Source organism: Haliotis cracherodii, unplaced genomic scaffold (assembly GCF_022045235.1).
Source record: "Haliotis cracherodii isolate W230 unplaced genomic scaffold, xgHalCrac1.p SCAF_17, whole genome shotgun sequence".
Lineage (NCBI taxonomy): Eukaryota > Metazoa > Mollusca > Gastropoda > Lepetellida > Haliotidae > Haliotis > Haliotis cracherodii.
The window spans coordinates 24836668-24863677 of NW_027266272.1; the positions used below are offsets into that span (position 1 = coordinate 24836668).

At 42.7% G+C, this 27010-nt stretch overlaps 2 protein-coding genes across 3 annotated transcripts; one reads left to right on the plus strand and one right to left on the minus strand.

Annotated features, from left to right (window-relative positions):
* Nucleotides 1-353: 353 nt before the first annotated feature.
* Nucleotides 354-25925, plus strand: LOC139464993 (oxidoreductase NAD-binding domain-containing protein 1-like). Its single transcript, XM_071246652.1, has 4 exons — nt 354-449; nt 2264-2503; nt 4152-4248; nt 25595-25925. The coding sequence occupies exons 1-4, from the start codon at nt 354-356 to the stop codon at nt 25759-25761; spliced, it is 600 nt and encodes a 199-aa protein (XP_071102753.1). The 3' UTR covers nt 25762-25925.
* LOC139464990 (ankyrin-2-like) lies at nt 9579-23761 on the minus strand. 2 transcript variants are annotated; one of them, XM_071246650.1, is made up of 4 exons: nt 23442-23761; nt 18974-19453; nt 14359-14442; nt 9579-13782 (listed from the first exon to the last, which is right to left on the minus strand). In XM_071246650.1, exons 2-4 carry the CDS (start codon nt 19422-19424, stop codon nt 10031-10033), a joined length of 4287 nt encoding a protein of 1428 aa, XP_071102751.1. In that variant the 5' UTR covers nt 19425-19453; nt 23442-23761; the 3' UTR covers nt 9579-10030. The 2 variants fall into 2 exon arrangements, with proteins under 2 accessions (XP_071102751.1, XP_071102750.1); XM_071246649.1 differs by having other exon boundaries at nt 18974-19457.
* Nucleotides 25926-27010: the final 1085 nt, after the last annotated feature.

The following is a 27010-nucleotide window of genomic DNA, read 5'->3' on the forward strand; positions in this document are numbered from 1 at the left end:
GCTGTTTGATTGTTGCCTTAGGTGTTTGGTTTTTGACTTAGCTGTTTGATTGTTGCCTTAGGTGTTTGAATGTTGAATTAGCTGTTTGACTGTTGACTTCGCTGTTTGCCTGTTGACTAAACTGTTTCCAAGTAGGGGGTTTCTCCTTGTGGTAGTCACCGGGTCGCTAACACTGTTTTGACCATGATATGGTGTTGTGTTCAGGGTGGATAGCCACATCCCTGGTGTAGATACAGTAGGGGGCTTCTCCATGTGGTCGTCACCGGGTCGCTAACGCTGTTTTGACCATGATATGGTGTTGTGTTCAGGGTGGATAGCCACATCCCTGGTGTAGATACAGTAGGGGCTTCTCCATGTGGTCGTCACCGGGTCTGCTGCAGAGGGACAGGATGCTGCAACTGGCAGTCAAACGCAGCCCTCATCCACCTGCACACTGGGTGCATACAAAGGTCAGATTGTGCAGTTGACTCGTTAAGTTGTGTGGAATGTTTGTTTCCTGGAATAATGCTGCACGCAGTAGTATTCCAGCTATATGACAACAATCTCTAAATAAATCTGGTCAAGAATTCTACTTATCTAAATCTAGAAATCTTTCAAGAATATTGCACTCAAATGGCGACTTGTGTGTGGTGGGGAGGGGGGCTTCTTGTACATTCAGGACTAATGCTGGTTCTATAGTGAGAGATACCATGCCACAGTTTAACATGGGTACCCCACTAAGACACAGTATATTGACTCCGAGCCGACCTGTTTTAGCTCTGTATGGCCGACCGCCAGGCAAGGTAACAACAAGTACCATATTTTAACTTCTTTTGGTATGACGCGGCCGGGAATCAAACCCCCGACCTTCCGCTCTCCGGGTGGACGCTCTATCACTAGACCACGGAGACAGTCATCGTTACTAAGTATCGTTATTACCTCGTGGGGACCCGAGTTAGAAAAGGACCACAGCAACCTATGCTTGTCGTACCCCACCCAGACACAGTCTGATTACACCGAGCTGACCGGTCCCTGTTTTATCCCCTTAATGCAGAGTGCCTAGGGTAACCACAAGTACCATATTTTTACATCTTTTGGAAACGCTTGTCCGGGGATCGAACCACCGACCTTCGGATATCTGAGCAGCCTGTCGTCAAAACAGTTAGAATACACTTGCCCAAACTTGTGCATTGGCATCAGATCCTGTTGGTATTTATGTTCGGCCAAGAACAAAAGAATCTGTTTCAGGTAGCATGGCCCCAACAGATTATTTATGTAAGGGTATTTAATAATGTTTGACATGTACATTCATGTTTATTCTGATGTCAGTGGCAGCGTATGTCCTATTTGTTGGTCCAGCGTCAGCACAGATAATATACAGAACATTTAATCTGACATTTGGGTCGCAAGTGAAACAGTGGGTTGGTCAGGTTACCTGAAACAAGTATTTTCGTTTTGGGCCTTAATAGAACAACACGTTTACCATGCCGACTAGGCAAAAAGGATGTTTTTTCTAGATTTGGAACTAGTGACATAATTTGTCGATATATGAATTAAAAAACTAATACATAGCAGTAGAAGTTAACCTGAAATCTTACTGGCCTGGACAGGAATAACACATAAGAACACCAAAAATCAGCCTCAAATTCTAACAGTCTTCAGAATAACTCTATCATTATCTCGGTGGGACTAACTGGGTAGTACAAAAGTCAGTTGCTGATTAATTTTGATCAAAATTATCAGAAATTTTATCATTGATGAACAGGCATTGGCGGCGGCCATGAACTTTTTATATTTTGACTTCTGTTCTGAAATTACTCAATGGATTCATCTGAAATTTGTGTGGATGTGTGTTACTTCAAGGGGATTAAGTGTCTTCAAAACTGGAATTTCAATGGCTGCCAGATAGCCATTTTTCACTTGAGAACATAAGAAGATCTTCTTCGCAAAAACTTAAAGAGCATGGGACTTGAAACTTTGTGAGACGATCACCTTATGTTGTACTCAGTTCGGTTCAAGGCATCTTGATCGTAAATCAAATATGGCTGCCAATGGCCTTATTAAAAAATGCAAAGCATTCTGAGTCATTGGTCATAAACATCTCATCTTGATTGCACATTCTGATCAACATGATCCAATTTAATCATTAATGTACAGAGTCTGTCTTCAGCAATTACCAATCAGTATCAGTGTAATAAACTTCCATTGAACTAATTCTGTTTTCGGTCTGACATACCAAGATTTATTTATGCATCTACCGGTATGCTTGGCTCATGTTTACCAGTGCAAGGTGGGGGCTCAAGTGGACCTGCGTGTGGGTGGCGACTACTTCTATGACCCACAGCCAGGCGAGGAGCCTCCCACAAACCTGCTGCTGGTGGCGGGTGGGGTCGGGATCAACCCCCTCATGAGTATGCTGAGCCACGTTCATGATCTGCAGCAGACGGCGACAACACGCAGCATGTGCCCAAACAAGGTCATCCTCATGTTCAGTGCCAAAACCAAGGAGGAACTTTTGTTCAGGGTATGGTGACAGTTTGCATTTACATTCAGGTCTGGTTTTAAAGTTAGTACCGGTATTAAATTTTTTAAAATTGAAATTATTCTCACAGTTCAACTGAAAATAGAATGGGATTTAGTGTGCAATCTGTTTTTCCTCTATTAGACACCAGGGCCCACTTGCACAAAGCGATCTTAGCGCAAAGATGATCTTAACTCCCATACTTTAACACAGGCTTACAATAGCTAAGATCGTTTTGTGCACGTGGCCCCAGGGCATTTATTAATTTTGTGCAAGCCGTTGACCCGGCTTCTCTTTGAGGCCTGTTGTCTATTTTGTTTAAAGCTGGCACAGTGGCAACTCACTTCCTTGCCGAATCCAAACTTCTACAGTCATTCAAAGTGTACATTTGCAGAAAACTTTCAGTTGGATCTGTGGACTGCACTTCAGACTGCAGTCAAATAAATGTACAGATTGTTCCATCCTGTGTTCCAGGTGTAATTTCTACATAAGCAAACAGAACCTGGTGTGAAATGGGAATTAATTCAAGTTGTGTTTGATATGAAATGCCTTATCTTTGACAACTGAACATTTAGCCTATGATTCCTGTGTACACCACTTGATATTGACGATAGATAGACGTATACCTTGTTTCATTATGCCTCAAAGTGAGATTGACCCATGAGAGCAGAACTACTGACACCACACGAGCCCGTATACTGTCATTAAAAATCTAAGATGGTTGTTACTCACCAAATGTGAGACTGTATGCCAGTAACAGCCATCTTGGATTTTCACACATCCACCTCATATATTTCACATACAAATTCTGGTACATTGGTTATTCAACACTGTTTGTGTTTTTATATAATTAATTGTGATGTGCAAGGACAGACATTTAAAAAAAAAATCACATTCATGACTTTATTGATAAAGACTATAGTTAATCCTTTCCATAAGGTTTGCCTGCTAAGGTGTGAAGAGTAGTCTCCCTTTGATCCTAAACTTAAGCGTTGTTGGTGTGAAGTTTTTAGTTTGACATGATATGTGCAATAAAGACAGCAAATAGTGAAAGCATTTCGGCATAATAAATTTGTGGTGGTGTCTTTAGTTGCTGTACCTGGTGTCATATTAAGTGAGCAGAATAATATTGGGCGAGGCGCTAATAAAACAAAATGAAACAAATGACAGTCGGAGTTGCACAGTTAACACAAGACCAAGCCAGGAGAAGTGTCAGTATAGTGTGGGAGGAAATCCTGAAGTAATGCAGGTCTTACTCCGCTGAAACCCACAAGCACAGGTATGGTGCTGACAAACCTAGAAACATAATCCGGGCGAACCGGGATTCGAACCCACATTCGTTGGTTTCTGGCGTGCCCTTGGGAAGCAACTCTGCACAGTGAATCTAGGTGACTGGGCCACCCGTGATTATTTAATGTGGAAGTTCCCCTGATAATGACTGATTAAACATCATGTTCGTGTATCACTTTAGGAAAATGCTATTGCTGTGGTAATACGTGTGAAGTAATACAAATTGACCATTCAGCATTGAGACAGCTAAGTATGTTTAGTGAAATATATTTTGAGATCTTTTAATGATCCAGGTGTAAGGAACTTTTCTTGATAGTTCAGATTTCTGATACCCAGTACTGACATTTGATTTGTTTTTCAGAAAAGAATTGACGAATTATGCGACATGAAGTCAAACAACATGTCATCAATGTATTTCATCACAGAGGAGACAGCTGGGAAAGGAGACAACTTTGTTAGTAAGTTCGCTTTGTCTGTTAACATGGTTGACACGGTCAAGATAATATTAAAGACTGTTTATCACTTGAGTAACTGGGCCAAACCTTCAGTAACTGGGCCATCCCTTCAGTAACTGGGCCATCCCTTGAGTAACTGGGCCATCCCTTGAGTCACTGGGTCGTCCATTGAGTATCTGGGCCATCCCTTGAGTAACTGGGTCATTTCTTGAGTAACTGGGCCATCCCTTGATTAACTGGACCACCCCTTGATTAACTGGGTCGTCCCTTGGTTAACTGGGCCATCCCTTGAGTAACTGGGTCGTCCCTTGATTAACTGGGCCATCCCTTGAGTAACTGGGCCATCCCTTGAGTAACTGGGCCATCCCTTGAGTAACTGGGCCATCCCTTGAGTATCTGCGCCATCCCTTGAGTAACTGCGCCATCCCTTGAGTATCTGGGCCATCCCTTGAGTAACTGGGCCATCCCTTGAGTAACTGGGCCATCCCATGAGTAACTGGGTCGTCCCTTGAGTAACTGGGTCGTCCCTTGAGTAACTGGGCCAAACCTTCAGCAACTGGGCCATCCCTAGAGTAACTGGGCCATCCCATGAGTAACTGGGTCGTCTATTGATTAACAGGTCATCCCTTGAGTCACTAGGCCATCCCTTGAGTAACTGGGCAATCCCTTGAGTAACTGGGCCTTCCCTTGAGTAACTGGACAATCCCTTGACTAACTGGGCAATCCCTTGAGTAACTGGGCCTTCCCTTCAGTAAATGGGCCATCCCTTGAGTAACTGGGTCGTCCCTTGAGTAACTGGGCCATCCCTTGACTAACTTGGCCATCCCTTGAGTAACTGGACCACCCCTTGATTAACTGGGTCGTCCCTTGGTTAACTGGGCCATCCCTTGAGTAACTGGGTCGTCCCTTGATTAACTGGGCCATCCCTTGAGTAACTGGGCCATCCCTTGAGTAACTGGGCCATCCCTTGAGTAACTGGGCCATCCCTTGAGTATCTGCGCCATCCCTTGAGTAACTGCGCCATCCCTTGAGTATCTGGGCCATCCCTTGAGTAACTGGGCCATCCCTTGAGTAACTGGGCCATCCCATGAGTAACTGGGTCGTCCCTTGAGTAACTGGGTCGTCCCTTGAGTAACTGGGCCAAACCTTCAGCAACTGGGCCATCCCTAGAGTAACTGGGCCATCCCATGAGTAACTGGGTCGTCTATTGATTAACAGGTCATCCCTTGAGTCACTAGGCCATCCCTTGAGTAACTAGGCAATCCCTTGAGTAACTGGGCCTTCCCTTGAGTAACTGGACAATCCCTTGAGTAACTGGGCAATCCCTTGAGTAACTGGGCCTTCCCTTCAGTAAATGGGCCATCCCTTGAGTAACTGGGTCGTCCCTTGAGTAACTGGGCCATCCCTTGACTAACTTGGCCATCCCCTGAGTAACTGGACCTTGCCTAGAGTCACTGGGCCCACCCTTGAGTAGCTGGACCGTCCCTTGATTAATTGGGCCATCCCTTAAGTAACTGGGCCATCCGATGACTTTACTGGGCCCAGCCTTGAGTAACTGGACCACCCCTTGAGTCTCTAGGCCATCCCTTGAGTCACTGGGCCATCCCTTGAGTCACTGGGGCATCCCTTGATTTTACTGGGCCCACCCCTGAGTATCTGGACCATCCCTTGAGTTACTTGGTCATTCCTTGAGTAACTGGGCCATCCTTTAACTGGGCCAACCTTGAGTAACTGGGTCATCCCTTGAGTAATTGGGTCATCCCTCGAGTAACTGGGCCATCCCTTGATTAACTGGGTCGTCCATTAATTAATGGGCCATCCCTTGAGTAACTGGGTCATCCCTTGAGTAACTGGGTCATCCCATGACTTTACTGGGCCCAGCCTTGAGTAACTGGACCACCCCTTGAGTCAATAGGCCATCCCTTGAGTCACTGGGCCATCCCTTGAGTCACTGGGCCATCCCTTGAGTCACTGGGCCATCCCTTGAGTAACTGGGCCATCCCTTGAGTCACTGGGCCATCCCTTGAGTCACTGGGCCATCCCTTGAGTAACTGGGCCATCACATGATTTTACTGGGCCCAACCTTAAGTTACTGGGCGCACCCTTGAGTAAGTGGGCCATCCCTTGACTAACTTGGCCATCCCTTAAGTAACTGGACCATGCCTAGAGTCACTGGGCCCACCCCTTGAGTAACTGGGCCATCCCTTGACTAACTTGGTCATCCCTTGAGTAACTGGGCCATCCCTTGAGTACCTGGACCGTCGCTTGATTAACCGGGCCATCCCTTTAACTGGGCAATCCCTTGAGTAACTGGGCCATCACATGATTTTACTGGGCCCAACCTTGAGTTACTGGGCGCACCCTTGAGTAACAGGGCCATCCCTTGACTAACTTGGCCATCCCTTGACTAACTTGGCCATCCCTTGAGTAACTGGACCATGCCTAGAGTCACTGGGCCCACCCCTTGAGTAACTGGGCCATCCCTTGACTAACTTGGTCATCCCTTGAGTAACTGGGCCATCCCTTGAGTACCTGGGCCGTCGCTTGATTAACCGGGCCATCCCTTTAACTGGGCAATCCCTTGAGTAGCTGGGTCATCCCATGATTTTACTGGGCCCACCCTGAGTATCTGGGCCATCCCTTGAGTAACAGGTTCATCCCTTTAACTGGGCCCTCCCTTGACTAACTGAACCATCCCTTTAAAAAATGGGCCATCCCTTGATTAACTGGACCATCCCTTGATTAACTGGGCCATCCCTTGATTAACTGGGCCATCCCTTGAGTCACTAGGCCATCCCTTGATTAACTGGGCCATCCCTTGATTAACTGGGCCATCCCTTGAGTCACTAGGCCATCCCTTGAGTCACTAGGCCATCCCTTGATTAACTGGGCCATCCCTTGAGTCACTAGGCCATCCCTTGATTAACTGGGCCATCCCTTGAGTAGTAGGGTCATCCCTTGATTAACTGGGCCATCCCTTGAGTAGCTGGGTCATCCCATGATTTTACTGGGCCCACCCCTGGTTATGTGGACCATCTCCTGAGCTACTTGGTCATCCCTTGAGTAACTGGGCCATCCCTTGATTAACTGGACCATCCCTTGATTAACTGGACCATCCCTTGATTAACTGGGCCATCCCTTTAACTGGGCCCACCCTTGAGTAACTGGGCCAAGCCTTGAGTAACACAGTCAATCCTCGAGGAATTGTATACTTTATTTCATAGAAATACAACCCTGAATAACAATATCAGATCAAAAACAAAACCTCAGGTGTTTTCAAGGGGGGTAACATCTGTTTTTTGTTTTTGATACAAAGTTCCCTTTCCATAAAAAAGTCTATGTATTTGCAGATAAGTAATTAAAGAAGAGATTGGTGTACAGGTGTTCAACCTATTTAATGATTTGTAACCAGTCAGGATGAGGAAGTGTGCTGTAGATCCTACCGCACACATTAGCAAACCTTTTTCACAGTACTTTCCATAGCCCATAGTAGCGGTCCTACTAAATAGCATAAAGGGGCCTCCGCAAGAAATCTCTTAATTGTTTCATATTAGCTTTAAATGCAGGTTAAGTAGGACTTCTTTCAATATCAATACTGAGTTTGTTCCAGGTATTGAGGGAACCAGTGTTAAATGTTCTTTTGATAGATGATGTTCCTTTTCTCAAATTATAACTGGATTTGTCGGATACATTTGTTGGGAGTCAGTCAGATATATATGATGACCATTGATTATTAATTATCTTATTAATTATAATATGTAATGATGACCTTAACATACGTCTGAAATTACCATAAGATCTGCATTGTTGCACTGCATTATGGGCTGTCAGACGTCTGATGAAACCTCCCAGACAAATGCGGTCATTTCCAGATCCTCTTGGACGTTAAATACTATAACTCCCTGATAGAAAAATAGAATAACTGATATTAATCGATGAACAGAAGAGGGGATATGGTAACCAGCGCTGACATGATTAGGACTCGGAAGGCCACATTGGATACCTGTATGTTATCTGACGTGGAAGGAAAGATGGGTGGCACTTGACAGTTGTGTCCCTTTGCAAGTCAAGCATCGAGCTCCTCATAGCGATAGCCTGTTCGCGAGCTCTCCATACTATCTCCGCTACCAGTCAAAGCTCCCCACTGTGATAGGTGGCTACAACCATGCTTGGAGTTGAACTTGCAGCTGACCCGACCATTATGTTTACAAACAAGTGACGTAACCCCGAATACTCTTACCCCTGCTAGAATCTAGAACCAATCTGATCAAACAAACAAAAAGGTAAATTCATTTGGTTGGTTAGTTTGTTGTTTAACGCCGCACTCAGCAATATTCCAGCTAAATGGCGGAGGTCTGTAAATAATTGTGTCTGGAACAGACAATCCAGTGATTAATGGTCAGTTTTGAATCTTTTCAAAATTCACTATGATGGCATTCCCAAAGACATACAAAAGTATAACCATTGCTACAATTGGGCGTCGAGGGCAAATTTCAAGATTCTTGCAATGGCCACGCCCACACTGTTATCAGGAATGTTACCGGGAGTGTAACGAAGGTTTCGCTCACTGAGGAGGAACTTGGTCAAGCCTGATCCCGGCCACCAATTTCTCACTTCTTCAGTCCAAGATGGATAGTGCAATAAAGAGGAATGATGAAATGACACGAAAATAACCTTTACTATTTACAAATCTAGTAGACCGCCTCCGTGGGCTAGTGGTAGAGCGTCCGCCCAGAGAGTGGAAGGTCCGGGGTTCCATCCCATATGCGTCATATCAAAAGACGTAAAAAGATGGTACTTGTTGTTACCCTGTCTGGCACTCGGCACAAAGGGGCTAAATAAAGACTGGTCGGCTCGGAGTTAGTATACTGTGTCTGAGTGGAGCATTCATGTTAAACTGCAGCATGGTATCACAGTGAGCTATCACTATAAATCGGCATCAGTCCCGACTAGTACGCTCGCTCGCACGCACGCACCCACATCGCTATACAAGTGCAACATTCTGGGATGTGACTTTAAACCCAATTTCAGCACCTGCAAATCTAGTAAATATTGTGACACCATCAGTTCACCAATCGTCAGTGATTGCTGATGAATGTAACTAAATAAGGTAACAAGTTACGGCATTTCATTATTTTACGTAACTGTCGGCTCGTGAAGAATGCTGATTCAGCAGATACTTGTATGTTCTCCTCACTGAAGGAGGTAGGTGTCCAAGCAAGCTAAATCTGTCTATAAATGTGCTTGTAGGTTTAAGTTTATTCTGGATTTGAAAGAAAAACTAGCAAAACCATCAACCTTCAAGGATGATTGAATTTTATTACAAACTGAGCCAAAATTTACAATCACAATTTCTCTAGAGCAAAATTAGGACATTTCTACAATGCTAGCTGTCTGGCAATACATGAATGGTCAGTGTTAGCTCTTCATATCAGAAAAAGATGGGAAGTTTGTAAAATCATCATTTCAATGATATTCCTGTCTTTTGGAGACGAAAAGCTCCACCTCCCTCTCATATTATACATTCAGATTAAATAATGGGGAAAATAATTTTCTCTCAGAGAAAATTTGAGAAAACTGACTTAACTGTTAAAACGGTTCAAATGTTGAGAGCCACATAAGAAATACTGTTGAAATATATACAGCATAAATACAAAATAAGCACAATGTATTGACTAAATGTTTACAGTGTTTCCAAGTCTGCAAGAATGAATGTTCTACAGTAGAACATAGTTGCAATACACAATCAATAAATTTCCTTCACAACACATAACACACAGCTTAATCAGTGAGAATGTTTAACTGTTTGAAGATACTTGGCTAGTGTAGGATGTCCTCCCATCTGAGCTACACATTCAATGTCCTCATTACTGTCTGTTAGAAGTGTGAGGTCAGCTTTATGCTGCACAAGGAGGTCAACAACATCTTGATGTCCATGGAATACAGCTTTCATCACAGGTGTGTATCCTTGCCTCCCTCTGCTGTTGATGTTAGAAGGAGACAGGACATGTTGTACTATAGCAGTGTTCCCACCACGACAGGCAAGATGAAGTAAACTGTCACCAGATGTAGACACCAGTGTGAGGTCAGCTTGGTTGGACACTAGGAGGTCAAACACACTTTGATGTCCACTGACAGCTGCCTTCATCACTGCTGTCCATCCATGTCTGCCTCTACTATTGATGTTAGAAGGTGTTAGGACATGTTGTACTATAGCAGTGTTCCCACCCTGACAGGCAAGATGAAGTAAACTATTACCATCTGCATCCACCAGTGTGAGGTCAGCTTGGTTGGACACTAGGAGGTCAAACACACTTTGATGTCCACTGACAGCTGCCTTCATTACTGCTGTCCATCCATGCCTCCCTCTGCTGTTGATGTTAGATGGAGACAGGACATGTTGTACTATAGCAGTGTTCCCACCCTGACAGGCAAGATGAAGTAAACTGTCACCAGATGTAGACACCAGTGTGAGGTCAGCTTGGTTGGACACTAGGAGGTCAAACACACTTTGATGTCCACTGACAGCTGCCTTCATTACTGCTGTCCATCCATGTATCCCTCTGCTGTTGATGTTAGATGGAGACAGGACATGTTGTACTATTGCAGCGTTTCCACCCTGACAGGCAAGATGAAGTAAACTGTCACCAGATGTATCCACCAGTGTGAGGTCAGCTTGGTTGGACACTAGGAGGTCAAACACACTTTGATGTCCACTGACAGCTGCCTGCATCACTGCTGTCCATCCATGTCTGCCTCTACTATTGATGTTAGAAGGTATTAGGACATGTTGTACTATAGCAGTGTTCCCACCACGACAGGCAAGATGAAGTAAACTGTCACCAGATGTATCCACCAGTGTGAGGTCAGCTTGGTTGGACACTAGGAGGTCAAACACACTTTGATGTCCACTGACAGCTGCCTGCATCACTGCTGTCCATCCATACTCCCCTCTGCTGTTGATGTTAGATGGAGACAGGACATGTTGTACTATTGCAGTGTTTCCACCACGACAGGCAAGATGAAGTAAACTGTCACCATCTGTATCCACCAGTGTGAGGTCAGCTTGGTTGGACACTAGGAGGTCAAACACACTTTGATGTCCACTGACAGCTGCCTGCATCACTGCTGTCCATCCATACTCCCCTCTGCTGTTGATGTTAGATGGAGACAGGACATGTTGTACTATTGCAGTGTTTCCACCACGACAGGCAAGATGAAGTAAACTGTCACCAGATGTAGACACCAGTGTGAGGTCAGCTTGGTTGGACACTAGGAGGTCAAACACACTTTGATGTCCACTGACAGCTGCCTGCATCACTGCTGTCCATCCATGTATCCCTCTGCTGTTGATGTTAGATGGAGACAGGACATGTTGTACTATTGCAGTGTTTCCACCCTGACAGGCAAGATGAAGTAAACTGTCACCATCTGTATCCACCAGTGTGAGGTCAGCTTGGTTGGACACTAGGAGGTCAAACACACTTTGATGTCCACTGACAGCTGCCACCATTACTGCTGTCCATCCATACCCCTTTCTGCTGTTGATGTTAGAAGGTGTCAGGACATGTTGTACTATAGCAATGTTCCCACCACGACAGGCAAAATGAATAATTCCGCTGCCATGTTTATCTTTCACATTCAAATTTGATGTTGTCTGCAGTAACTTAAAACATCCCTCTGATCCTGTGTGTGCTGCAACCATGACAGGGGTTCTGCCATTCACATCAACAGAGTTTATAACATTATTCCCAGGTTTCCTGGTTAACAGGACTTTCAGGGTTTTTTCCATTCCTGATTTACAGACAAGATGGAAGATGTTCTGCATTCCCTTGTCTCTTGTATTAATATCAGCGCCTTCCTGCAGCAGATACACCAGTATGTCAGAGCTGCCACTTTCAGCAGCTACCAACAAAAGTCTGTTCAGTGTCAACTGATGGTCATGTTTCTCACTCCTGCTGAACAGCCATTTCAATGCTGTCACTTTGTTGCTTTGTGCACATACTTCCATGGCCTCACTGATTTCTCCTTGAGTGAACTCTTCTCCAGTTTTGTGTTCTATATCTGTAAATAGACGTGCATTATGTCCAAGAACTGCCCAGTACAGGAGACCTTGTCCTTTCTCTTTCTTGTGAAACCAAAGATGTTTTGTCCGATCACAGTGAAGTTTCTTGAGCAGCTTGAAAACTGTGGCGTCTTGTTTGAGAATTGGATGTGTCACTGATTTAGAAAACCGTCCTTGTTTAATAGACTGTGTAAACCTTGTGGTAAGTAGGTCATCATAATTCTCTGAGACATATATCAAATGTAGATGATCATCAACTTTGGTTTCTTCAACCTTGTCACCTTGTACCCTTTCAAAAAGAAAGTCATCACTGCAGTGCTTCAAAACAAAGTTTGGACCGATATTATACAAGGCACAGGCACAAGCATCATAGATTGAAGAATGAGCAAAGCCAACAGTGTCTCCTCTTGTGAAGAATGTACCTCTCAAACCTTTAGCTGCTTTGTACATGCCTGAACGTGTAGCTTTAGACATCATCTGTAAAACAGTTTTGACCAGGCTGTCCATTTCCTTATCCTCACCTTCACTGTCTAACTTGCTCAGGTCCAATTTGTCTTCACTCAGTAGCATCAGAACCAGAATGGCCGATCGGTCATTTCTCTCTTCAAGCAAATGCTTTAGCTCTAACCTGAGATAAAACAGTGGTTCCTTGAAAAATGATTTTGCATTTTTGTAGAAAGATGAAAATTCAAAACAAAGTTTACAAATAAGAGGGAATCCAAAGATATTTGAACAGATTTCCAGCTCACTGTAATCAGGTATATGTTGCATGGAGCAGTCACCGAGAGCTTTCCTATGTCGTTCAAATATTGTCTTTTTCTCTTTGTCAGAAAGCCAGTATTTATCTTGTGTGGTTAAATCCATTACAGTTTGACCTTTGAACAGTTTGAAACCCTCGTACTGCAGTTTTGCAAGTCCATCATGGAAGTTGTATGACTTTGATGTGAAGACAACACGAATATCTTTTGTTTGAAATTCTGGTTGACTATGCACTTTCTTTCTGGATTTACCAACAGCATCACTATCTTTTGTTTGAAATTCTGGTTGACTCTGCACTTTCTTTCTGGATTTACCAACAGCATCACTGCTTTCATGCATTTCTGACTGCAGCTTTTCCGCACTCCGCTTTTGTTCTAAATGGAGGAGAAGGTTGTTTAGAAAGGTTTTCACCTGTGATGTATTCGCAGATAATCCAACAGTACCAAACATGTCATCTACTATGAGGAATACTCTGGGGTGGCTACTAAGACAGTGGTCTAAGTCAAACTTCTCAATGTTGTCCACAAACACGACCTCGTAGCCTTTGCATCTATACTGTGACCCTAACACCAGAGCCATCGTTGTCTTCCCTTCTCCCGAAGCCCCGCAGATGGACACATGTCCAAATTCCTTCAATTTTCGTTTCACGTCTTTGTAGGGTTCAGCTGGAAGAAAAATCTTCTTCGCTTCGTCTGTACGCAAATCAAGGGTACCTGTGGAGGAATGAAAACAATTAACCATCCCAGCAAATACTTGGATGTTAAAATTAAACTACAAAATATTTGCTAACTAAATCTTCTTGTGTTAATCATTAGGGGGGGGGGAACAATTCATCTGGATTATACATCACACAGATGTGTTCCTGACTCAGTGTACACAACTATATTCATATTTTATAGCCCTCTTCATTCAGTCTTGTTAATCATAACTGCCATTTTGCCAGTTTCAACCCTCTTCAACAAATTCAACCAAATTTAAATCTAAACTTTTACTCTGATACAATACCTCTCTGTGTTAAGCTCTTACGCCACCTCCATTGGAGGTCACATCATCAGAAAATAAGCACTGATCTGCTCTGAGAACTGTTTAACAGAGTTTGGCACAACATCATTGTCAATACTTCAGGAGTTAGCATACACGACTCCATCACCCATCAGTACATGAGGGTGGCATTTGGGACAAGGGGAATAAGATTCTGATTGATGATCGGCACCACCTTCTCGCTGAGAATGGTAAGAGTCTTGCACAAGATCTAGTAGTTTACTGACCCTTCAGCCATGAACGCTCACCTCTCCCAAGTGTTCCTTGTCCGGCCTGTCCAGTGATGATGTTCAAAGTGTTCGCCACCTGGGAGCCCCCTGAAGGACGGTCACCTGTCAACACCAATAATGAGGAATCATTGGTAACCATGGTAACCAACATTTGAATTGATCAGATAATTTTTTTACACATTAATAACATCATTTAATATTATTGCAGTGCTCAGGAGTTGAGTGTACATCATTTTGAAGTTTAATTTAATGGGTCTTTCGCTTTCTTTAGATATGTAATCTTATCCCAGCAATAACAATTGCTGATGACCAAAACATGTGAATCATGAATCAAGTTTATAAGCTACACATGAAGTTCAGCAAATAAGTAATTCTTGAATCATCTTCAACAGGTAATAGCCAAGTTCATTATTACCCGAATGAGAGAAGGGGAGAGAGGGGGATGGGGTTCATTACATTTGATCAAGAAATAATCAATGGTCTTTGAGTTATGCTCCAGAAATAAACCCTGGCCTCATCTATCTGAACCTACACTCAATTGATTGTGATGGAAACCAAACTAAGAAATTTAAAAATTCCTAAATAGTAAAAGGCACCTGTCAGTTCAAGGGTAGATACTGTGCAACATTTGATCAAGAACTATTGATCAGTCTATCACAAACAGACAGACAGCAGCGATTCCTATATACCCCTACCACTTCATGGCGGGGATGACAAGTACGGAATGTGATATTTGGAAGGATGGACAGACAGCACCGATTCACTGTGTCGAAGGGATAACAAGTATGGAATAAGTAATTTTTGCATGATGATTGCAACAGAAACAAGAAAGAAGTTAACAAAGATCACATACCCTGTTATCCCCGCTGGTCAACAACAAATAGTAAATAGTTTGTTAATTAATGAAATATACCTGTTGCTTTAAGTCAGAGGAACTGCCCTTTCCTTTGTAACCCCATGAGGATGCATTATGTTTGAAATGAACACATGTTTTTGCAAATATATTTCAATCTAGTGTGGGATAATCAATGCTTAGCACAACATACATTCTTGATGTTTCTTAATGTGTCCATGGAAGCGGCAAAAATTGAAAAAATTCAGAATCTTCAAACTAGCAAAAGGCACAAGTACCCATTGTGGTAAATGCAAGTTTGGTGAAGCTAGGGTGCATGGTTAAAAGGTTATGAGCCGTACAAAAGCTCGGACGGAAGGACGAACAGAACTTGACCATCATTTCACACCACCACACAATGTGCCTCTACAACCTCATACCAGACTGAAGCACCTTGACATTCATTACACACCACCACACAATGTGCCTCAACAACCTCATACCAGATTGAAGCATCTTGACATTCATAACACACCACCACACAATGTGCCTCTACAACCTCATACCAGACTGAAGACCCTTGACATTCATTACACACCACCACGTAATGTGCCTCAACAACCTCCTACCAGACTGAAGCACCTTGACATTCATTACACACCACCACACAATGTGCCTCAACAACCTCATACCAGATTGAAGCATCTTGACATTCATAACACACCACCACACAATGTGCCTCTACAACCTCATACCAGACTGAAGACCCTTGACATTCATTACACACCACCACGTAATGTGCCTCAACAACCTCATACCAGATTGAAGCATCTTGACAATCTTTCCACACCACCACGTAATGTGCCTCCACAACCTCATACCAGATTGAAGCATCTTGACAATCATCACACACCACCATGTTATGTGCCTCAACAACCTCCTACCAGACTGAAGCACCTTGACATTCATTACACACCACCAAGTGATGTGCCTCCACAACCTCATACCAGATTGAAGCACCTTGACATCCATTACACACCACCAAAGGATGTGCCTCTACAACCTAGCACACCACCATGTGATGTGCCTCCACAACCTCATACCAGACTGAAGCACATTGACAATCATTACACCCCACCACACATGTGCCCCCACAACCTCATACCAGATTGAAGCATCTTGACATTCATTACACACCACCACACAATGTGCCTCTACAACCTCATACCAGACTGAAGACCCTTGACATTCATTAAACACCACCACACTATGTGCCTCAACAACCTCATACCAGATTGAAGCATCTTGACAATCTTTCCACACCACCACGTAATGTGCCTCAACAACCTCATACCAGATTGAAGCATCTTGACAATCTTTCCACACCACCACGTAATGTGCCTCCACATCCTCATACCAGATTGAAGCATCTTGACAATCATCACACACCACCATGTTATGTGCCTCAACAACCTCATACCAGACTGAAGCACCTTGACATTCATTACACACCACCAAGTGATGTGCCTCCACAACCTCATACCAGATTGAAGCACCTTGACATCCATTACACACCACCAAAGGATGTGCCTCTACAACCTAGCACACCACCATGTGATGTGCCTCCACAACCTCATACCAGACTGAAGCACATTGACAATCATTACACACCACCACACCATGTGCCCCCACAACCTCATACCAGATTGAAGCATCTTGACATTCATTACACACCACAAAGTGATGTGCCTCTACAACCTAACACACCACCATGTGATGTGCCTCCACAACCTCATACCAGATTGAAGCACCTTGACAATCAATACACACGACCACACAATGTGCCTCAACAACCTCATACCAGATTGAAGCACCTTGACCATCATTACACACCACCACGTAATGTGCCTCCACAACCTCAAACCAGACTGAACCATCTTTACCATAATTACACACCACCATGTAATGTGCCTCCACAACCTCATACCACACTGAAGCACAAGGACCAACATTACACACCACCACGTAATGTGCCTCAACAACCTCATACCAGACTGAAGCACCATGACATCCATTACACACCACCACGTAATGTGCCTCTACAACCTCATACCAGACTGAAGCACCATGACATCCATTACACACCACCACGTAATGTGCCTCTACAACCTCATACCAGACTGAAGCACCATGACATCCATTACACACCACCACGTAATGTGCCTCTACAACCTCATACCAGACTGAAGCACCTTGACATTCATTACACACCACCAAGTAATGTGCCTCAACAACCTCATACCAGATTGAAGCACCTTGACCATCATTACACACCACCACACAATGTGACTCAACAACCTCATACCAGATTGAAGCATCTTGACAATCTTTCCACACCACCACGTAATGTGCCTCCACAACCTCATACCAGATTGAAGCATCTTGACAATCATTACACACCACCATGTTATGTGCCTCAACAACCTCATACCAGACTTGAGCACCTTGACATTCATTACACACCACCAAGTGATGTGCCTCCACAACCTCATACCAGACTTGAGCACCTTGACATCCATTACACACCACCAAAGGATGTGCCTCTACAACCTAGCACACCACCATGTGATGTGCCTCCACAACCTCATACCAGACTGAAGCACATTGACAATCATTACACACCACCACACAATGTGCCCCCACAACCTCATACCAGATTGAAGCATCTTGACATTCATTACACACCTTCAAGTGATGTGCCTCTACAACCTAACACACCACCATGTGATGTGCCTCCACAACCTCATACCAGACTGAAGCACCTTGACATTCATTACACACCACCAAGTTGTGTGCCTCCACAACCTCATACCAGACAGAAGCACCTTGACATTCATTACACACCACCAAGTAATGTGCCTCAACAACCTCATATAAGATTGAAGCATCTTGCAATCTTTCCACACCACCACGTAATGTGCCTCCACAACCTCATACCAGATTGAAGCATCTTGACAATAATTACACACCACCATGTTAAGTGCCTCAACAACCTCATACCAGACTGAAGCACTTTGATATTCATTACACACCACCACACAATGTGCCTCCACATTCTCATACCAGATTGAAGCACCTTGACATCCATTACACACCACCAAGTGATGTGCCTCTACAACCTAGCACACCACCATGTGATGTGCCTCCACAACCTCATACCAGATTGAAGCACCTTGACAATCATTACACACCACCACACAATGTGCCTCCACAACCTCATACCAGACTGAAGCATCTTGACATTCATTACACACCACCACACAGTGTGCCTCCACAACCTCATACCAGATTGAAGCACCTTGACAATATTTCAACACCACCACGTAATGTGCCTCCACAACCTCATACCAGATTGAAGCATCTTGACATTCATTACACACCACCACGCAATGTGCCTCTACAACCTCATACCAGATTAAAGCACCTTAACAATCATTGCACACCTCTAAACATATCCAGACTTATACGACCATCATTACATACGGTGTGTGTGGGTGCGTGCCTGTGTGCATACATGTTACATGAGGCTACTTTATTTTTCCTGTATTTTCAAGAGATGGAGCTAATTCAGTTGCTGGGTAAATTATTTTTAAAATGACAAACAGGGTGACGCTATGGAGGGCAACAGTAACACCAACCTAAACCTATTCTGATGAATACAATTGTAAATAGCGTTCCTGGGTAAATTATTTTAAAAATGACAAACAGGGTGACATTTAGGGGGGCAACAGTGACACCCACCTGTTCTTAATCTTTTGACTGGTGGCTGGCTCACTAGCTCAAGGTCCTCCTCGGTCTCAGCTGAACCTGCCAATACCAGGTGACCTCCAGGTTCCTCGTCTGAACTGACCACGCTGTTGCCAGAGTCATCCTCTGCTGTGAGGTACTCCTCATCTGAACTTGCTATGTCAACATCAGAAACAGCCAAGTGTCCTTGAGGCTTGGAAGTGTCCATATGACCTTTACACTGCTCTCCGGAAGTTGCCATGTGACCTCCAGACTGCTCTCTGGATGTGGACATGTGACCTCCAGACTGCTCTCCGGAAGTTGCCATGTGACCTTCAGACTGCTCACCAGAAGTTGCCATGTGACCTTCAGACTGCTCATCAGAAGTTGCCATGTGACCTTCAGACTGCTCACAGGAAGTTGCCATAACCAGATGGTGTCCACTGTCCTCATTTGTACTGGCCATCACAGTTCAGCTCTTCACATCACCATGAACTACCTGTGAAAATGGAGGGAAATCTAATCAAGCTGTGACACTAAGTGAAGTCAGTCAGACAGCACTGCCATGGCTCTGCAGCTGTCTATTACAACAGAGCAGAGATTTCTTTTGATTAGGAAAAGGGTATTGTTGTTTGTTGTTTATGTTTACAAAAACATTAGTATTTTTCATTCTCACAATGCATCCTCTATCTCTCTTATGAAAAAAAAGGAAAAATCTAGGAGGGTCTCTGGGCATGCCCCCTTACCCCCCCCCCCCCCCCCCCCTTAATTTTCAAAAATATTTGATTGCATTTTAAGCAATTTCGTGCAGTTTGGACAACATTCACACCAAGAAATGTAATAAGTCAATGGCAAAAGTCAATAAGTCAAATGAACAAGATGGCAGATGCTGTCACATTTCGGAGTTAAATCAGTACTTCGGGCATAGCTTCCGCACACCTGGCTATCCGCCAGGTCTGGGAGCAATACTGCCATAAACTTCAACCCCCATCCCCAAGACACAAGGACAACTGTCACAAGCGTGCAATGCATCTTCCTATCTCATTTATGAACACTGTCCATGATATAACAAGAGTACCACACGTACAGAACCTTCTTCTTTGATGACCACACGTTACAGAACCTTCTTCTTTGATGTAACATTTGAGGAGGTGCCAAAGAATTTGTGATAACTTCTTAGAAATGACCTCCTAATTTGTTTAATATGCTGACAAAAGAATAATGACTGCTATGTCATATTCCAAAGTCCTATTTCTCTGGTGTCTACAGACACCCAGAAATATTCACAGTAACTGTCCAAAAAATTAAAGACTATCTGTAAAAAAATACATCCCACGTCAAACCAAGAATCTTTTTTTTAAAATATAACGTAACCTAATATAATTGGTTGATTTACATTAGTTTTTTTTCTTTTTTATGGTGTTATTATTGCATGTCTACCAAAGATAAATTCCAGATGAAGCCTTCTCATATAGTAATTATAGTGTATGCAAGGATTCAGCTTTCTGTCTTGGGATTGCCGAGGGTCAAAATTCATTCATGGTTGTGAAACATACTTGCCAAAGTTCTTCAATTTTGGAAGTGATGAATTTAACTGGGCCAAAAATACATTTGAAAGGACATAACGTAAGACCATCACCTTGGTCTAGAGGTAGAGCGTCAGTGGTTCGATCCCTGGCTGTATCCTACCAAAAGACATTAAAAGAAGGTACTTGTCACTCAGCCCCACACAGTAAGGGGCTAAAACAAGTACTGGACAGCTTGGGTCAGTATATTGTTTCTGAGTGGTGTATTCATGTTAAACTGCGGATTGGTATCTCAGAGGGTTAGCACTATAAAGCATTAGTCCGGAGTAGTAAAACCACACGTACATGCACATACATGCACACGCTCGCAATTTGGGACATGACGTTAAAGGGGCACTGATCTAACGCAATTCCCCGGGACTGGTTGTTGCCTTTGTTATTGTTTTTTCCCAGTGAGTACCCGGATGTAGAGCAGAAATCTAGACTAGCTCGCGACCTCTGTTGCGCCATTCGTAAGCGCATCAGTAACTTTTATGGATACCGGTAGTAATAAGAGCGTATGGTCACATTGATCAACAAAATGAAATACAGTTTTCGAGATAATAAGGAAATGTAGGTATCTTTGTGGGTAGCATCGGTAATGGTGACGAAGTTTTGATAAGTCACTTGCTTGGTAATTTTGCGATTTTCTTTTACACTATTTTGACTTGCAACACAAAGTAAATATTTCATCTGAGCATTGCTTTTTTTATAGTGTGTATATTTTTTTACTGTCAAAATGTGTAACATAGTTATTAAACGTATAAATATTCAGTTATTTTACAAAGTGACTGAAAAACATTTCCATCTGTATTATTATGATAACAAATTCCAAACATTTTGATGTTTAATGTCATCACCAAGAGACTGAAAATGTTACGTTGAAAAGTACATTTCTATGTTGTTTGCCTTCTAATCCTACATAATAATCTGTTGTGATGTTTGTAGGCCCTTTTGATCGTCTTAATCAATCTGGACAGATTTTTTAGTCAAAATGACTGAAATATTTACACATTTTATAAATTGCCTGAGAGAATTACATGTTACAAATTGACGGTAATCTATACACACTTACAAAGGAAATGACCTGTGAAAACAACGTCTATCGCGCATTGAAGAATTTCCCAACCAAGACGTAGAGAAACAAGAACGAATCGGTTCAAATGAAGGAAAACAAAATGCAAATACCATAATTACAACTTACCAAATTTATGTGTATAAATAGGCTGCTTCCTTGTTCGAGGAATGTATCCGTGAATATCCACACAAAGGAATGATGTGCCACTCATCTGCAGCTATACAAAATAACTTATTCGATGTCACGTGTCTCTGTAACTATCAAATATTCTAAAAGATATATATCGTTTCGGGATATTATAACCAGTGTTCGTTTCTCAACTGATTACTTGGATTGTTTCAGGTGTTTCACATAGGTGTCAAGTCTCAAGGGTTGGCTGAGAAAGGCCACGTGACAACTATTTTCATTACGTCCACGGTTCCTAAAAAATCCACTGAGTTTGATAACAATGAGCAACCAATCAACGTATTATCAGTTAACCCTTTGAACAAAGTATGTTGTTTTTACATCGGCACTTCACGCCACTTTTGACATATCCACTGTGCAAGATAACAGTGATTAATCAATCAACGTATTTTCTGTTAATCCTTTGATGACTAGGACAATGTAGGAACGATCCGTTGATTTACCTAAAAAAGTAAATCAACTGATCATTCATCTCTTGCTGGGCTGCCACGTGCATATTACATAACGCACATTTCACCTCACTTCAAACCTGGATTTAGATTGAATAATTACCCCAGACACAATAAATGCCAAATGAGAACCTTTGTCAGGTAATCTAAGTGGTGCTACCACTAATTGTACCTGTAATAAATTCATTAACTGAGCATCAAGTGAATGACGACAAATACACAAGTGTAGGGTTATACGAGAAAACGTGGATGACAACAAGGGAGTAGTAATCGTATTATCGACGCAATCCGAAATCCGAAAATGCTTTCACTGCATGGATACTTTTAATTAGAATTAAACTTTAACCATCTGGGGTATTTCCAAATGACGACTTCCGATGAGCTCCGCCGTTCTTTTTGTCTGTTTGTTTAGGCTGAAGAAATTAATTAACATGCGCCCTTTGTCGAATCTTTATAGACTACATTTAACCAATCAGTGTTTATTCAAAAATGCGTAAAACAAATATTGCCTCCAGCCTCCAAGTTTATTTAGCTGTCCTTGCAGACGGTAGCCCAGTCTCTGGTCACGCTCAGTTGCGTTGCGTATCATCCGGGTACTCACGGGGGAAAATACAATAACAAAGGCAACAACCAGTCCGGGGAATGGCGTTAGATCAGTGCCCCTTTAAACACCATTTCACCTCACCTCAAAACATGAAGGTTAATCAAGGTCAAAATGTACAATATCAGAAAAATAGAACTTTTGAGTGTCTTGGAAGGCACATCAAAAATTGGATTTCGACGTCTTGAACATGTAGGGATGTCATCAAGCTTCAGCTCAATCAGTGTCACACCAGAGAAGATATTCAGGAAGCACAACAGACAAGGACAAACAGACTGACCTCAAAATGGCGGCCGTGCTCAAAGTTCGATGAACATTTTTGTGAGCACTTTATAGGACTGAGACACAATAGCTTGTATGATTCATGCAAAGTTTCAGATTCATAGGTTGGGCAGTGTAACGACAGATGGACCAACGGCGGCACAACGCTCACAAAATGAACTCAACATCCCCAGACACTGTCTGAAATCTGCTTGAACATGTCTGTATGCACATGCTTCACTCCGGACGTTTTAGCTGCATGCCTACGTGTCTGTTACACAGACTCCGAATACAGTGTACATATTACCAGCTGATAATATAATTCTATACTAAATATACTCACGGAACACGACGTCGCGGAATACGTTGCAAGTCTTCAGCATCTTGAGATGTGGGAGACTGGTACTTGAAACCGCATCCTGATCGGTCTACCTGTACTTCCGTTGCAGTGCGCGGTAGAGCGAATCCTACTTTCGCTTTCACTTTCAGCATCTTGCTCGATATACAGCAACAAGAAGTTCCCGTCCCGTCCTAAATATGATACCATCATATCAATTGCCCTTCTCTTACTGCCATTTAAAGTTTTTTAGTGAGTTCATTTTTTCTAAACTGACTTTTTGCTCGCTGTTCTCAAAGAAAACTGAAAAACGGGAATACCCAAGCTATTAATAGCTTCGTCCCGCAGTGAATAGTAATAGTTAATTCCATTGGTTGTTATTACAGATACAACTGGTTCCCTTGGTATGCTACGCTGGCGCTACACTATGCCAATATAGTGTGATATAAGAGACGGGGCCCAGCTTACACTATGTAGCGCCAGCGCGGCATACCCAGGGAACCAGGCTGTTTCAACTTACTGAATGAAGAGATGGAACCCAGCTTCTGGCCAACACTCCACATTGACTGGTTCCCGTTCGTTCCTGCACGGACCAAAATTATATAGGCACGTAGTTACTGAGAAGACAAATATCGAGAAACCAAACTAACACGATCAGTAAACGAAAATTGCCAAAACGCTTCGCCCCATTTTCCACAAACCTGTTTCCATGTTTTAATCTGTGCCGCATAATCAGCTCATGAAGCAGGACTCGTTTGCGAAATTCATGCTTATTCATTGTCCAAACGACCTTTGAGGCGGATTCGATATTCGATTTATTGATACTAGTATCTAAAGTCATTAAGTGATATCAATATGTAGGGAGGAAAGAGTAAAATGGCGCCCATATATCTAACAATCATTGTTGCCTAGGGAGTTTGTGGAAACAAGGTTTGTGTCTGATTTGTTGTCTCGCGGAAATAAATATTTTGCTAATAAGTGTTGAATTCTAAAACTTGTTGCAGTGTATCCATATATTTGTATTTTGTTATAAAGTATTGTACATACACAATTATATGCACCGTCGTAGGTACACGTAGATAAAGTTAGTTCTACACAATGTAACATGGAAAATGTCGTTCGTTTACATGCACTTTCTATACCATAAGCACGGCCTTCAGAGAAACGTTCTATTTGTCGATACATAATATTGATCTACACCAGTCCACTTTTGGTAGGGATATTTGTATATTTCCATTATACACAAAACTCATTCTCATAATAATCATTGTTGCCTGAGGATTTTGTGGGAACAAAACACTTTTTGTGCGTGAATTTGTGTCTGGCGGAAATTATCTAGATTTTTTTATTTATTTTTATTATACATGAGATATAGATAATCATATGATTCGATTCCCAACATGGGCAGAAAGTGTGAAGCCCATTTCTGGTGTCCCCCGTCGTGATATTGCTAGAATATTGCTAAAAGCGACGTAAAATCATACTCACTCACTGATTCCCTATTGGTCCTGTTTTTCAGTGAAGTACAAGTCACATCTTCAAAGCCTTGCTAAAAGCCCAATATTCCAGATGCCAGAACAAATATAATAGTTAATGTTGTGATTCATTCTAAAACTTAATAAATACATTTTGAACAAAGCCAGTAAGTGTACATCATATATCTGATATTTCGTATCTTCCAGCAGTAGGCTTGTGTTATCCTATTATTACAAGCAGATTCTATTTTTGACTAAACATAATGGGGGCGGTCTGGGTAGCCAAATGGTTAAAGTGTTCACTCGTCACGCCGAAGACCCTGGTTCAATTCCCTACATGGGTACAATGTCCACCGAAATAATAAAATGGCAATATACTGCTGGAATATTGCTAAAAGCGGCATGAAATCAAACTCACTGTGAAAGAATATGTTGTTTGTGGGTTTCAATCCCAGAATCCCCCTGATTATTACCCATGATTCAACAGCATTGTCACGGGTTTAACCTTAGTGGAAACATGACAGTGTCAGTTGCTGCCAAGCCGTCCTTCTCCATAAAAGGGGGTGGGGGGACGGGTGGTGTGGTTATTGGGGATGTTGGGGGTCAAAAACAAATCTCACGTCTTCAAAAGTTTAATAAGGGATGTCAGAGAAAATTATGTATGTTTTATCTTTATTCTCACAGACAGTCGAATCAAAGAGGAGCACATACAAGAAGTGACGGACAGGTTGAAAACAGGGAAGGTGGAGTGCTACCTGTGTGGTCCATCCCCCATGATAGCAAGTATAGAAACAATGCTTAAGGCTTGTGGCATCACTGAACCCAGCATTCACTACGCGAGATGGTGGTAGATGCTCTGGGATTGTATATTGCAGAAGTATCATGGCATTATGGAATTCCTATGGTATGTTTTATTAAGTTTTAAGCACATATCAGTTGTGCCCTTGACAAATGTAGTGATAATTCCAATTAAGTGTTGCTGTATTTGTCAAAGGAATTTCCATGAAGCCCTCAAAAACCTGAATAAAATCTGTGATCACTGAGCAGTCTCAATTTTTATTGATTTACATTTTCAGGTTTTCAGGTAACTGTAGTACTTTTCCCTTGATAATTCAGGGTGGAACTGGTCCCTGTACTGCATGCTTGTGGTTAGAGTAACTACGAAATCATTGCTTTACTGCTCTGCTATTACTATCGGACATCTAGTGGTCGCTGACACATACCGTAGCTACGATTCACGCCTTCATAAGCTTCTTCTTCAGTAGATGTTGAATTGGCACCGTCCTTCACAAGCTCCGTCACTGTACCTTACAGAATATCATTTGACCTTATACCCCCTTGTTCCCGAACCACTTACCTTCAAGTACACCCAGTATTTCAACTGAAAATGAATTTTGTCAAAAGGACTGCACCTATCAAAACAAAGGGGTCGAGTTTACTGTTGGGGCAATGTGTCTAAAATTCTTAACCTCGACAGACAGCAAACTCACAAAACTCAACTCCCATTTATGCTGTTTATGCTGTTTGCTAAGGCGAATGGTCAAATACTAAAACATAGTTATGCATACAGTAAACTACAGTTATAACGAACTCAAGGGACCACTAATTTTAGTTCGTAATAACCGTAGTTCGTTATAAGCATACATAAAGCATATATGCAACAAATGGATACCAGTTCGTTATAAGGGTGTTCGTTATAAAGGTAGTTTTCTGTACTTACATTTGCATGAAAATCCTTTCCTACTGCAACAGGAATAATAGTAGATTATATGTGGATACAGAAATACCCCCCACCACCTCCCATGAGGTGTCTATGACGTCATTGACCTATGACCTGGCCTTGACCTCTGAACTCATTTGATATCTGTGAGGTCACACTATTGTCCTAGGTCAACAGTGAGTTGAATAGGTATTGTCCTTAGGTCAACAGGGAGTTGAATAGGTATTGTAGTCAATCGCACCTCTGTCAATAAGGTATTGAGACCGAATTGAACAGCTATTGTAGGGGAGTTGACAGAATAACTCATTAATATGCAAATGTATGCATGACGTCACAGGTCAATTTGGTTAATAAAGGGTCAACTGACCAGATGCAACCAT

Bases quoted from the DNA above. Each gene is read 5' to 3' on its own strand.
- LOC139464990 (XM_071246650.1), bottom strand. From the start codon at position 19,424: ATGGCCAGTACAAATGAGGACAGTGGACACCATCTGGTTATGGCAACT. The intron at 14,443-18,973 runs GTGGGTGTCACT...TGGTGTTGACAG, and splicing joins AGTCAAAAGATTAAGAACAG to GTGACCGTCCTTCAGGGGGC. The intron at 13,783-14,358 runs GTGAGCGTTCAT...ATTCCTCCACAG, and splicing joins ACAAGGAACACTTGGGAGAG to GTACCCTTGATTTGCGTACA.
- LOC139464993 (XM_071246652.1), top strand. From the start codon at position 354: ATGTGGTCGTCACCGGGTCTGCTGCAGAGGGACAGGATGCTGCAACTG. The intron at 450-2,263 runs GTCAGATTGTGC...CATGTTTACCAG, and splicing joins CACACTGGGTGCATACAAAG to TGCAAGGTGGGGGCTCAAGT. The intron at 2,504-4,151 runs GTATGGTGACAG...TTTGTTTTTCAG, and splicing joins AGGAGGAACTTTTGTTCAGG to AAAAGAATTGACGAATTATG.